We start from the raw sequence: 13,757 nt of genomic DNA, 5'->3' as shown, positions 1-13,757 counted from the left end.
GCTTCAGTGACTGATAAATATGTTGACGTGCCAGCTTCAGTGACTGATAAATATGTTGACGTGCCAGCTTCAGTGACTGATAAATATGTTGACATGCCAGCTTCAGTGTAAATGCCTCCTTCAGACTCAGTGTTACCTGGTGTCTGTGGAGAGCTCCTTGGTTCTCCTCCCCTCCAGAGAGGCCAGATGCTGCTCCAGAGCTTCCAGGAGGCTACTAGGGGCCTGATGGAGAAAGGGGGGGGGGGGGGGGGGTGAAGTAACAATACTTTACCAAGGGAGAACAGCATTGTGTAGAAAGATTGGGGAAACACACACACCCAAAAGCGTGCTGTCAGACACACAGGTGCGGTGCGCACACATTTTTGCACGCACAAGCACACAGACACGCACAACGAGCCAAATAACACATTGTTCAGCATAGTCTCCATATTTGCAGCTATTTTTACATATCAATAGATCTGGTATAATTAGGTTTGGCTTCACGCCAGACATGCACAGATCAGTCATCTCTCTCATGCAATCAAGTAGACAGGCCTGGGAGGTCATTACAGTGTATGGGCTTGAGGGGTTCAGAATACAGAAAAGAGCTTAGCCCATGCATCTATGCCCCCACACACATCACAGTCCATTAATGGCCAGTTAACCAATGGATTCCGTTTTATATGCTAATTTGAGTATCACTATTCATTCATGAATATTCATTTAATAAATTGTATTTTACAGGTTAGAGGAGACATAATATTAGTGGATGCTACAATTTTGTCATTAGCTTAGTGTCCAATTCAAAAAGGGTTTGGGAGCCAAACGAGTTAACTGACAGAAAAGCCAAATATCTGATGAAAATCAGGTAAACACATTTGGCAAAATAATAGCATATTTTATAAAGATATAAAAAAAGATGGTTTAATAAACCAAGGATGAGCAAATTAATTTTGCACATGTCATACCCATGTTTCAACCAGAGGCTTGCTTTTCATTACAGAACACAATCTTAACTCATGCAGCAACTTGTAGAATTATTTGGGGGAAACATGAATAATTAGAATTCTGGATATCCTTCTTCAGAGAATGCTAGAATATTCTAAAAGTTTAAAGTAAAGAAAAAACCATCTACAGTTCAGTAAAGACATGGGTTACTATTTAGTTGAACAGGGATACATAAGGTCTTCATAAGCACTGCAAACATGACATAACAGTTGACAGAAACATTTGTTCATGATTATTTTTCCCAATGTGGAGGGAAACACCATGAGTGTCATTGAAGAAAGCTTCAACAAGTGTTTGTAGCGTCACATCAGCTGTTATGCACTGCTTAGGACGGCATTACGGACACTTTTCAAGAAATATTTGCATAAACCAATTTGGTAGAAACCATTCGCTGCTCTCCCCACAGCTATTTCGATGGGATATCTTTTCAGGAAAAATAGGTACAATAGTGTTCATTTTGAGGCAACACAAAGTTAAACTGTATGAGAAATCATGAAGGGATGTACAAAAGGCTTATATGGGCAAACACCATAGGCCCATATCTGCTAGGACAGAGGCTGAATTTGCCTGACTTTTCAGTGTCATTTCAAAATCAAACTAAATGTATTTTGTGATTCTGTGATTCAACTAGAAAAAAATACTAAAATCAAGGTAAAGCAACAACAACAAGAAAATCACCAGCACTTGACCCTTTGTAGCTCTGGCTCTACTGACAGCTACTTTATTGAGGTAAAATGTACTTTCTATGCCTGTGATATGTTGTAGTCCCAACTAGCTATCTGAAGATGAATGCACTAACTGTAAGTCACTCTGGATAAGAGCGTCTGCTATATCACTAAAACGTATGTTTTGCACAATCTTCAAAATTAGAAAGGGTCACATATTTGGAACCCATTTTGAAAGTAGCCCCCTCTGTACCCCAGAGCTCAGAGAGAGGGGGGTGCATCAGAATGAGAGGAAGGGCTTGTGGAAGTCTGTAGGGTGAGTAGGGAATGAGAGCGTTTACAATGGAGCCACATGAGAGATATTGAGATGAAATGTACCACTGACCTGTGTGAGATCGGGGATGTCACCCTGATCAATTCCAACTTGCTGTGTCACAAAAAAGGAGGGAAGGGGAGGTGGAGGGCAAAAACCAAACATAATAAACAAACAAACAAATAAACAAACAAACAAATAAACAAACAACCACGGAATAAAGGGGGGGTAGGTGTGTGGAGGAGGGAAAAAGAAGAATCAAACCAAAGGATCCATTACTCCATGCACTGACTACAAACAAAACAATAAAAAGACAACAGGGGAATTGGCATGCCCACACGTACATACAGTACACACACACAGGATCTGAAGACTGGTTTGAAATGAATGTTTACACACTGAAATGCCACTGACAGGTGGGCCGGGTACATTGGGCTGTAATACTCATGTGACTGCAAGGTGAGAAACATCCAAAAGAAACACACAACTAATGTTGACTTTGAACGAAAAAGGCAGGGGCACAAATGACAAACACATTGTTAGACGACTAAATGAATGGGCCCTTAAAGTCAACGTTAGCCCGTATTTGGATAGAACCCCACCCCCATCACCCCAAACCTTCCTCCAAATAGTAACCAAATCAGTAAAGACAGCAAGAACGCCTTTTAATAAAAGAATGCAGGAGAAACTATAAAACTACAGAGAGATACTAATTATCTTCGCAATTCGGCCTTCTGAATTGCAAGTAGTACTTTACTTGGATAACAGCAGACATTCATCATTGCAAAAGAGAGAAAGGGAAGGAAAGAGTAAGAAGAAACCTCTTGCTTAGACATGCAACGCAGGCATCAGAACAGGCAGCACATGGAGGGGCCTTCACTGTGAGATTTCTATGCCCACTAATAGGCTAACCTCTGCATTCATGACCTCAGCATGAGCCTCCACCACACGGCAACAGAGGGACAGAGAGAAAGAGAGAGAGACGGAGAGGAGCAGAGGTCTGGGAGAAGAGCCCTACCTTCCTGCTGGATCCATCTGAAACCTTCCTTTCCTCAACACAAGCGAAACAGGGAAACATTACCTCTGCAACTTTGAGAAACTCTGACAGCTTGGTCATTCTGTTCAGAAACGTCTTATAGATCTCCAGGGCGTCTTTGCATTGGTTCTTCTTCATGTCAAAATATTTCTCTTTAGGATCAAAAAAAGAGGATATGTTAACTAAGCAAAGAACAAAACAAAAAGGGACAAAGGATTTTAGCTAGTTATTTTCTAGATACATTTACAAACATCCTAGTGACATGCTAGGAACATCCTAGTGACACCATAGTAACACCATAGTGACATCCTAGTAACATCCTAGTAACATCCGAGTTCTCCTCTAACTAACAGATAGTGTACTTACCCAGCATGTTGATAACTCCTTCATTGTAGGCAGCAAAGAGGCGGATGGAGTCTTTAAAGAGCAGCAAGAAGGCGTTGTTGATGACGCCATTGGTCAATTCATTAGAGTTAGCCTGGGAAGAGAACAAATGAAACATTGAGAGTTCATACTGACAGCTAGCTCACTGTCATCCTGTAGCCCATATTATGGACCGCTCAACACCCCAACCATGCAGCCTACCTGAAAGTCCAGCAGAGCATCCAGCTGATTCTGAATGATAGGTAGAGTCTTGATCAGCTTGTCAACGGTCATGGTGCGCATCATACCATCAACCCTGTCAGCAAGAGACACGCAGCGCCACTTTAACAGGACAAGTGATGACTGACTAACATGTTCATACAGAATGAATCAAACAACTCCCTGTCAATCATGTTGATACTTAATATAATCCACACATTATCCAAAGAGGTTGCTGAAATAAATGACTTGTTTAGCTGGATTACCTTGAATCTATTTAAAGGCTTGTCCCCAATTTTTGCCACTGTTTCTATGACAAAGTCACTGTTTCTCCCTCTTGAGGTGGGCCTGGCCACTGAGGTAAACTATGTATCCCAGGGTGACAATGTGGAGGTTTTCCACACTAGCCACTACAGGACATCTTACCCTCTCTTCATCTTGGTGAAGTCCACAGCCACCAGTCTGTAGGACAGGGCCTTCTCATTCAGATACCTGCTGTAGCGTCTGATGAACGTTGACATGTCATAACCTGGCAGAGAGGGAGCACTTACATTCATATTTAGAGTGCTGGCCTGGCAGCTTACAGAGCCACACCTCTGCAGCGCATTCAGAGTGACAGTTTGAATTGTTGTACTGCACACTGTTGTTCATGCATTGCACGATTATAATGTTTTTTATGCCTGTGACTTCAGTTTGTCTCTGGTGTGAAATGGCGCTGAAAAATTCCCTACAGTACCTTGTAATGCCCCCTTATCCAAGAAGTTGCTCAGGTTAAAAAGTGTGTTTCTGGACGCCAGGTACTGGATTAATCGCTGGTGATAAAATACAGAGAGAGTGGGATCAAAACCAGTAAGAATAAAGATTCAATCAAATGTTTGAATTCCAGAGGACTTGAACAGTGCATAATATAATAATACATTATATGCCATTTAGCAGACACTTTTAACCAAAGTGACTTACAGTCATGCGTGCATACATTTCACATACAGGTGGTCCCAGGAATTGAACCCACTATTCTGGCGTTACAAGTGTCATGCTCTACCAGTAACAATTGAGCTACAGTGAAGCCAGTCATTGCCGTACATCATTGGGCTCCCAAGTGGCGCAGCGGTCTAAGGCACTGCATTTCAGTGCTAGAGGCGTCACTACAGACACCCTGGTTCGAATCCCGCTGTATCACAACCGACCGTGATTGGGAGTCCTATAGGGCGGCGCACAATTGGCCCAGCTTCACCCGAGTTTGGCCGGTGTAGGCCGTCATTGTAAATAAGAATTTGTTCTTAACTGATTTGCCTAGTTAAATAAAGGTAAAATTAAAAAATCATGAGGTGGTGTGATGATGAGGGCCTTGAACCCCAGCTACTAGTGTGTGTGTGTGTTTGTTTTTAAACAAGGAAAAATCGGACAAGTGGGGACATTTTGCCGGTCCCGACAAGGAAAAATCGGACAAGTGGGGACATTTTGCCGGTCCCGACAAGGAAAAATCGGACAAGAGGGGACATTTTGCCGGTCCCGACAAGGAAAAATCGGACAAGTGGGGACATTTTGCCGGTCCCGACAAGGAAAAATCGGACAAGTGGGGACATTTTGCCGGTCCCGACAAGGAAAAATCGGACAAGAGGGGACATTTTGCCGGTCCCGACAAGGAAAAATCGGACAAGTGGGGACATTTTGCCGGTCCCGACAAGGAAAAATCGGACAAGAGGGGACATTTTGCCGGTCCCGACAAGGAAAAATCGGACAAGTGGGGACATTTTGCCGGTCCCGACAAGGAAAAATCGGACAAGTGGGGACATTTTGCCGGTCCCGACAAGGGAAAAAAAATCGGACATTTTGCCAGTCCCCACAAGGAAAAATGCTATTTTAGGCTTAGGGGTTATGGTTAGGAGTTTTTATTTTATTTAGTTAGGGTTAGGTCTAGTTTTAGGGTTAGGCTTAGTGTTAAGGTTAGGGTTATGGTTAGGTTAAAACTGTGTGTGTGCGTGTATGTTTGTTACGCACCTCGTTGCCGTACATCATGAGGTGGTGCGTGGTGATGAGGGATTTGAACACCACCACCCAGCTGTTGTTGGCCGTCCTCTCAAACAACGTGTCAGCCAGGTGGGGGACACTCACGTTCAGCTCGTTGGTGCAGTGGATCAGGTCTGCCAAAAAACACGGCATGTGGACAATTAAACATTGGATAGTGCTTTCTGTGCTTTACATATAGTCTACTTTACAGGTTGATCAACTCATGCTGAACATTCCTAACAGCAGTTGGATCTCTGGTTGGCACCTCCCACCCTTGAAAAAGATCCTGTTATTAGTGAATTAACTATCACTTATTATGCCTTAATTACAGTGACTAACCAGCAATTAACATTTCAAACTGGAAATCTGATTGTAAAGCAGACGGTGATCAAAATAACTCAAATATAATTATGTATTCCTTCTAGACATTTGACTGTAGGAGGGATTTCCCTCCCAGGAGTTTAAGCTTATGCTAAACCGTACAAGAGAATATAAAAGTACATTTCCTATATTCTTACCCACAGGATTTTTCCACTTTCCTCAAAGAAATTTGAACTACGTGAGGAATCAGGATAACCCATAGCAGTACAGACTCTTTTAATAACTACATTTGCTGTAGGCTACCACATTGAAGTCCCATTTGAAGTCTTCGATTCCACTCAGAAATTACTATTTTTATTATTATAGCTTATGTAATTGCACACAAAATGACTCTAACATGACTCAAATTTGCACAATTGATTAGTTTCAATAAAGATTGGGTAAATAGAGAATTCTACAATGAAAAATTCCTTCCCAGAAAATAACCAGACCGGCAACACAAGATTTGTTAATTGAACCAATAACCCTCTGGGTCTATGGGTTGAAACAGGACAGGACTGATTGAGCTTAATTGATTGACTGGACACAGTAATTATTTGGGTAGAAAGCCACCTAACCGAATCATCAGCAGTTAAATGTGGAGAAAATAGTTAATATCCAATACACACTCCAGTTCCACACCACACACAGATCAACAGAAATGTTGAGATCAAGGTTGTCTATGATACTGTTGTCATTGCACTAATATGAATGACCCATGGACACCAGCTCACCACAAAACTAAAGTAGCTGAGAAACCTCAAAGGCTACATACAGCACAATATACTGTACCTTTAAGGCAGCAATAATATCTGAATAATACCATTGTTAATAAGTTATTAGTCATAAGTTAGACTTATTTTAGTCTAAAACTCAGTAGGAAAAAGAGGAAATAATAGGTAGATGAACTCAAATTATGCCTCTAAACCTAAACTGCCAGAAAATGTTAGCCTACATAGCCGGTCCTAATAAAAGGGGAATTGATTGCATTATTATTTCATACAATGATGAATAAGGTAATAGGCTATGTATGATCACAATGTGTGCATTTACATGTATGACACTGAGTAATAACCTATTTGTCTCATTATGTTTAGGCTACAATACGATAGCCTACTGTAGGATGATGACACTGTAATGATTGACTACATGAGCTGTTGAAGGCTATGATGCGCAATTATTCATAGCCTATTACCATAGAATGTCGAAAACCGTGCTATTAAAAATACACCAATGGCCAATCAAACATGATGAACATACAGGTCTTTTTGATTATTCAATGTTACCAATGCTTTTGTTGCGAAATATGTAGCAACGGCGGGACACTGGTGGTTTACTTAACCTACAGTCAAGGTGTTTCTTCTTGGGTCCGCTGACTTCATGCGTCGTGGCCTTGCAGACGGCTTTGCTTATAGCGGATCCTGTCATGCTGTGCTGAGCCGCAGCGATCCGATCCGTGATAGACTGTCCAGACATGTTCCAAAAGCAAGTAATCGGGGAATTAGAAATCAAAATGTCTTTAGTGGTGATTGGGAGCGTGCCCTCTAAACAGATTGCCCGTCTGAAAACAAAAAACGTACACTGACGCGAATCCGATGGCAGAATTCATACGGCAGCCAAATAAAATAGACGGCTACAGTCAGTAAACCATATATTTTATTGGCAATCCAATGGTCCACATACAAATCCAAAAACCTTATCCCAAACGGACCACACCGAAATCAGCCGATAATGATTCGTTCGGATGGTCGTGAATGTATCCCCGTAAAAGCTTTCTAAGGGTGATGATGCCAGTTAGTGTACAGCCAGTACAGTATACTACATGAACAGCAGCAATCATTGATTAGTTAGCCTACCAATGCTCGGTTGGTGATCACACAACGTTCGCGCTGGTTAGATGATTGCTGCTAGACTGATTTTGAAGACGTTACAAAATAGCATATGATTAGTGTATTTTCTCTCGAGCTTCCCTGTGTTCGTGTCGAGGTCTTGTAGCAGTGACACCGAGTTTTTCCATATCCTATGGTTTAATCTGAAGGCATTTACAAATGGTTCTTACATCTTACAAATGTTTTTTTGTTAGGTAGCTGATTATTCATTTTTTCAGTTAAACTTCATGTGTAAAATGGCAGTATCGCCTATGAATCAGGTGACTTAGAAAGGGGTTGATTGGCCAACACAGAAAGGGTCCGGGGAGGGCATCTTAAAGTGGAACACTGCAATTTAATTTTAGGAAGCTGGTTCATGATTTGAAGTGGATGGAATCTGTCTAAAACTCAAACCGATTAGGCCTGCAGTAGGCATGTTGTCCAATCAGATTCAGACACATCTGAAGACAAACCCCTGGGCTAGTATGGTATTGATGTTATATCATTAGTATTTGGCTATAAGAACAACCTTTCACAAAGCACTAGCTTCTCAGTTTCCTGGCTCTCTCTGCAGTAGGGTTCTCCTAAGCAATAAAACCAAAAATATACAAATTATGGACAGCTAGGAGACAAGCTAGGAGACAGCTGGGAGACAACTAGGGGACCGCTAAGGGACAGCTAGGAGACAGAAGACAATAGATCTCAGATGGGGAGTAATCCCAGGGCAGATCTGCTCAGGATTTTAAATCCTTTAACATCAGACAGAAGGTTTCTTCTAATCTTTCATCATCTTTATCAATGTAAGCTATCAGCTGGGTTGGCCTCAGTGACATGTTCACCCAATCAACCTTCACACTAAACTGAATAACTCGCTAGAGAGTAGCTGTGAGTGTTCCCTTTCTCTCAGGTTCAGTCTGTGAGGAGGGAACACGCATTACACAGCCTGCTGGACCATTTTACATGTTCCTGTTCACATTCCCCTTGGCAAACTAGCCTGTGTTCTTCTCAAATGCCCCACGGCATGCTAGCGTTTCATTCCAATTGATCGCATGTATTTGTGATTACATTCGAATGAGTTAAGTTAACCCAAGCTGACAATCAAAGGCTGCTGTCAAATGTGTTTGTGTTCTTTGTAAGAAATAGAGACCATTGTACAAAGTGATCTTCCATAGGACCAAGACTGTCAAATGTTATCAGCCAGGGAGCTCCCCAGCAGTCTGAAATGTGTTTAGATTAGAATCATTAATATACTGAGGCTAGTCTGTCTCACACACAGACACACACAGAGACACACAGACACACACACCATTTAAGTGTATCTTATCTTAGCCATTGTAAAGATACCCTCTAGAGCAGCCCACAGATGGCAGTTGTGAGAGACTAGGAGGACTACAGTAAGTAAGCTGAAGCGTTTCCCTATCTGTGTCATTATCTTCCTCCCTTACCTTGGCTGAGGTCTCAAACCAGCCCACAAATCCTTTTCCCCCACAGAATGTGTCCAGCACCACAGCTGGGACAGGTTTGCCATGACTGAGTGTGACCTTAGTGTCCAGGTCATCCTTCCACTTGAACACTGCATCAACTGTGGAGGCATGGGTCACGTCAAACACCCCCAGAGCTCCAACAGCATCCCGGTAACACACACAGGTCATATTCCCATATCTTTCTTGTCCTGGGACAAACAAATACATGAACAGTACATACAGGGTCAGACCGGCATACAGCACTGATCTAGCGTATACTGTAATTATATGTACTTATAATCTAATTATATTGCATTATGATTTGGCACATTCCAAAAACAGCAGAAAAGGTCAGGTTTTCATAGTACAGACACACACACATACAGAGAGCGAGAGAGTAACTGTAGTGCCCATATGGCTCTAAGGAGCATGAGACCAGGTGAACCCTGTCATTGTCTGTCAGTGTATCAGTGTTTTGTTACTTGTCATGTTTTTTGTGGACCCCAGGAAGAATAGCTGCTGCCTCTGCAAAAGCTAATGGGGACCATAATAAACAAATAGACAAGACACATGTTCCTCCACAGCACACATGAAATTCTGTAGGGAGAAAAACTGTACACTGGTGATTATGATGATACATGTAACACAGGCTATCTATGGATAAGACAAAATATAATTATCAAAAGTGTGCTAATTCATTGATATTGAGTTGTTAAAAACATAAACTTGAATAAAGTCTGATGTAGACTGATTGTCTGCAGTTTTGTCCAAACCACTGGTGTTACAATGAATTGATAATATATCAAGTAATATCAAAGTAAAATGAAGTGGTTTGACATACTGGCAATATCCCAAATCTGTAGTCTTATAACGGCGTCACTGTCCCAGTGCAGAACCTTCAGCGCTAAGTCAACATCAATAGTTGCACGATAATGTTGAGAAAAGATCTGATGGACATAACTCTTGATGACTGACGTTTTACTGACCCCAAGGTCCACTATAACGAGACGTTTTAACAAATGCTCCTGCTGCGTGGTCTGAGTTTGTACAACAGCCCATTCAAAACTCACACTGCTGTCTGATCCAATGTCTGCCGGTGTTGATGGCACATGGAAAACATATTACAATTTAGTTTTAATTCCATTCCAACTAGAGCCTAAAATTCTTTCAAATGTTTCCATACAGAACTTTTAAGGTTCACTGTTCACCTTAACATATGAGGATGTTAAGGATGGAGTCAAGGAAATGATGTAATCCAACTTGATTCCATGGTCCGTACATGAAAGGTCAAATTTTCATTTTATAAACTTGTCATTATATGTTCTCGTCAAAATATATACAGTACCAGTAAAAAGTTTGGACACACCTACTCATTCCAGATTTTTTCATTATTGCTACTCGGGATACGTTATCAGAGTCGCTACAGCCACCCGGTTTCTTCACGCATTGCGCCGACAGAAACAAACATCTCTCTGGTAAGAAGAAGGGCGGGGGTGTATGCCTTATGATTAACGAGTCGTGGTGTGATCATAACAATATACAGGAACTCAAGTCCTTTTGTTCACCTGACCTAGAATTCCTTACGATCAAATGCCGACTGCATTATCTACCAAGAGAATTCTCTTCGATTATAATCACAGTCGTGTATACCCCCCCCCCAAGCAGACACCTCGACAGTCCTGAAAGAACTTCATTGGACTCTATGTAAACTGGAAACCACATATCCTGAGGCTGCATTTATTGTAGCTGGGGATTTTAACAAGGCTTATCTGAAAACAAGGCTCCCTAAATTTGATCAGTATATCGAATGGGCGACCCGGGCTGGCAAAACTCTGGATCATTGCTACTCTAATTTCCGCAACGCATACAAAGCCCCCCCTCGCCCTCCTTTCGGCAAATCTGACCACGACTCTATTTTGTTGCTCCCAGCCTATAGACAGAAACTAAAACAGGAAACACCGTGCTCAGGTCTGTTCAACGCTGGCCCGACCGATCTGATTCCACACTTCAAGATTGCTTCGATCACGTGGACTGGGATATGTTCCAGATAGCATCGGAAAATAACATTGATGTATACGCTGATTCGGTGAGTAAGTTTATTAGCAAGTGCATCGGCGATGTGGTACCCACGGTGACTATTTAATCCTTCCCCAACCAGAAACCGTGGATTGATGGCAGCATTCGCTCAAAACTGAAAGCGCGAACCACTGCTTTTAATTATGGCAAGGCGAACTTGACCGAATACAAGGCAATCAAACAAGCTAAGCGTCAGTATAGAGACAAAGTAGAGTAGCAATTCAACGGCTCAGACACGAGGCGTATGTGGCAGGGTCTACAGTCAATCACGGACTACAAAAAGAAAAACAGCCCCGTCGCGAACACCAATGTCTTGCTCCCAGACAAACTAAACAACTTCTTTGCTCGCTTTGAGGAAAATACAGTGCCATTGACACGGCCTGCTACCAAAACCTGCGGGCTCTCCTTCACCGCTGTTAACGTGAGCAAAACATTTAAACGTGTTAACCCTCGCAAGGCTGCCGGCCCAGACGGCATCCCTAGCCGCGTCCTCAGAGCATGTGCAGACCAGCTGGCTGGTGTGTTTATGGACATATTCAATCAATCCCTATCCCAGTCTGCTGTTCTCACATGCTTCAAGAGGGCCACCATTGTTCCTATTCCCAAGAAAGCTAAGGTAACTGAGCTAAACGACTATCGCCCTGTAGCACTCACTTCCGTCATCATGAAGTGCTTTGAGAGACTAGTCAAGGATCATATCACCTCCACCCTACCTGACACCCTAGACCCACTCCAATTTGCTTACCGCTCCAATAGGTCCACAGACGATGCAATCACAATCACACTGCACACTGCCCTAACCCATCTGGACAAGAGGAATACCTATGTAAGAATACTGTTCATCGACTGGTACGGCAACTTCAACGCCCACAACCGTAAGGCTCTCCAGAGGGTAGTGAGGTCTGCACAACGCATCACCGGGGGCAAACTACCTGCCCTCCAGGACATCTACACCTACCACCCGATGTCACAGGAAGGCCACAGAGATCATCAAGGACAACAACCACCCGAGCCACTGCCTGTTCACCCCGCTATCATCCCGAAGGCGAGGTCAGTACAGTTGCATCAAAGCAGGGACCGAGAGACTGAAAAACAGCTTCTATCTCAAGGCCATCAGACTGTTAAACAGCCATCACTAACATTGAGTGGCTGCTGCCAACATACAGACTCAATCTCTAGCCACGTTAATAATTAATAATTGGATGTAATAAATGCATCACTAGTCACTTAAACAATGCCACTTTATATAATGTTTACATACCCTACATTACTCATCTCATACGTATATATTGTACTCTATACCATCTACTGCATCTTGCCTATGCCGTTCTGTACCATCACTCATTCATATATTTATATATACATATTCTTAATAAATCCTTTACACTTGTGTGTATCAGGTAGATCTTGTGATATTGTTAGATTACTTGTTAGATATTACTGCACGGTCGGAACTAGAAGCACAAGCATTTCGCTACACTCGCATTAACATCTGCTAACCATGTGTATGTGAGCAATAACATTTGATTTGATGTGATTAGAATAATAGTGAAGACATCAAAACTATGAAATAACACATATGGAATCATGTAGTAACCAAAAAAGTGTTAAACCCTTTGCCTTGATGACAGTTTCTCTCAACCAGCTTCATGAGGTAGTCACCTGGAAGGCATTTCAATTAACAGGTGTACCTTGTTAAAAGCTAATTTGTGGAATTCCTTTCCTTCTTAACACATTTGAGCAAATCAGTTGTGCTGTGACAAGGTATGGGTGGTATACAGAAGATAGCCATATTTGGTAAAAGTCCATATTATGGCAAGAACAGCTCAAATAAGCAAAGAGAAACAACAGTCCATCATTACTTTAAGACATGAAGGTCAGTCAATGTGGAATATTTCAAGAACTTTGAACATTTCTTCAAGTGCAGCCGCAAAAACCATCAAGCACTATGATGAAACTGGCTCTCATGAGGACCACCACAGGAATGGAAGACCCAGAGTTACCTCGGCTGCAGAGGATAAGTTCCTTAGTGTTACCAGCCTCAGAAATTGCAGCCCAAATAAATGCTTCACAGAGTTCAAGTAACAGACACATCTCAACATCAACTGTTCAGAGGAGACTGCGTGAATCAGGCCTTCATGCTCGAATTCCTGCAAAGAAACCACTACTTAAGGACACCAATAAGAAGAAGAGACTTGCTTGGGCCAAGAAACACGAGCAATGAACATTAGACCGGTGGAAATCTGCCCTTTGGTCTGATGAGTCCAAATTGGAGATTTTTGGTTCCATCCGCTGTGTCTTTGTGAGACGCAGAGTAGGTAAACGGATGATCCTCCGCATGTGTGGTTCCCACTGTGAAGCATGGAGGAGGTGTGATGTATGGGGGTGCTTCGCTGG

The 13,757-nt window shown here is 42.3% G+C and overlaps 1 protein-coding gene across 5 annotated transcripts in view; it reads right to left on the bottom strand.

Annotated features, from left to right (window-relative positions):
• LOC139552686 (phosphatidylinositol-binding clathrin assembly protein-like) overlaps positions 1–8,050 on the bottom strand; it is a 31,973-nt gene extending 23,923 nt beyond the window's left edge. For 3 of the 5 annotated variants that reach the window (XM_071364664.1, XM_071364665.1, XM_071364666.1), the window contains exons 1-9: positions 7,300–7,560; positions 5,585–5,727; positions 4,320–4,395; positions 4,010–4,112; positions 3,587–3,680; positions 3,368–3,479; positions 3,047–3,153; positions 2,038–2,079; positions 137–222 (exon numbers count right to left, since the gene is read on the bottom strand). In XM_071364664.1, coding sequence (XP_071220765.1) covers positions 137–222; positions 2,038–2,079; positions 3,047–3,153; positions 3,368–3,479; positions 3,587–3,680; positions 4,010–4,112; positions 4,320–4,395; positions 5,585–5,727; positions 7,300–7,429 — 893 coding nt within the window. In that variant the 5' untranslated portion in view covers positions 7,430–7,560. Of the gene's footprint in view, positions 1–136; positions 223–2,037; positions 2,080–3,046; positions 3,154–3,367; positions 3,480–3,586; positions 3,681–4,009; positions 4,113–4,319; positions 4,396–5,584; positions 5,728–7,299 lie in introns of all 5 variants that reach the window. The other 2 variants (XM_071364669.1, XM_071364667.1) reach the window with 2 other exon arrangements.
• Positions 8,051–13,757: the final 5,707 nt, after the last annotated feature.

Source organism: Salvelinus alpinus, chromosome 24, assembly GCF_045679555.1.
Source record: "Salvelinus alpinus chromosome 24, SLU_Salpinus.1, whole genome shotgun sequence".
Taxonomy (NCBI): Eukaryota; Metazoa; Chordata; class Actinopteri; order Salmoniformes; family Salmonidae; genus Salvelinus; species Salvelinus alpinus.
This window is presented reverse-complemented; position numbering and strand designations above follow the sequence as displayed.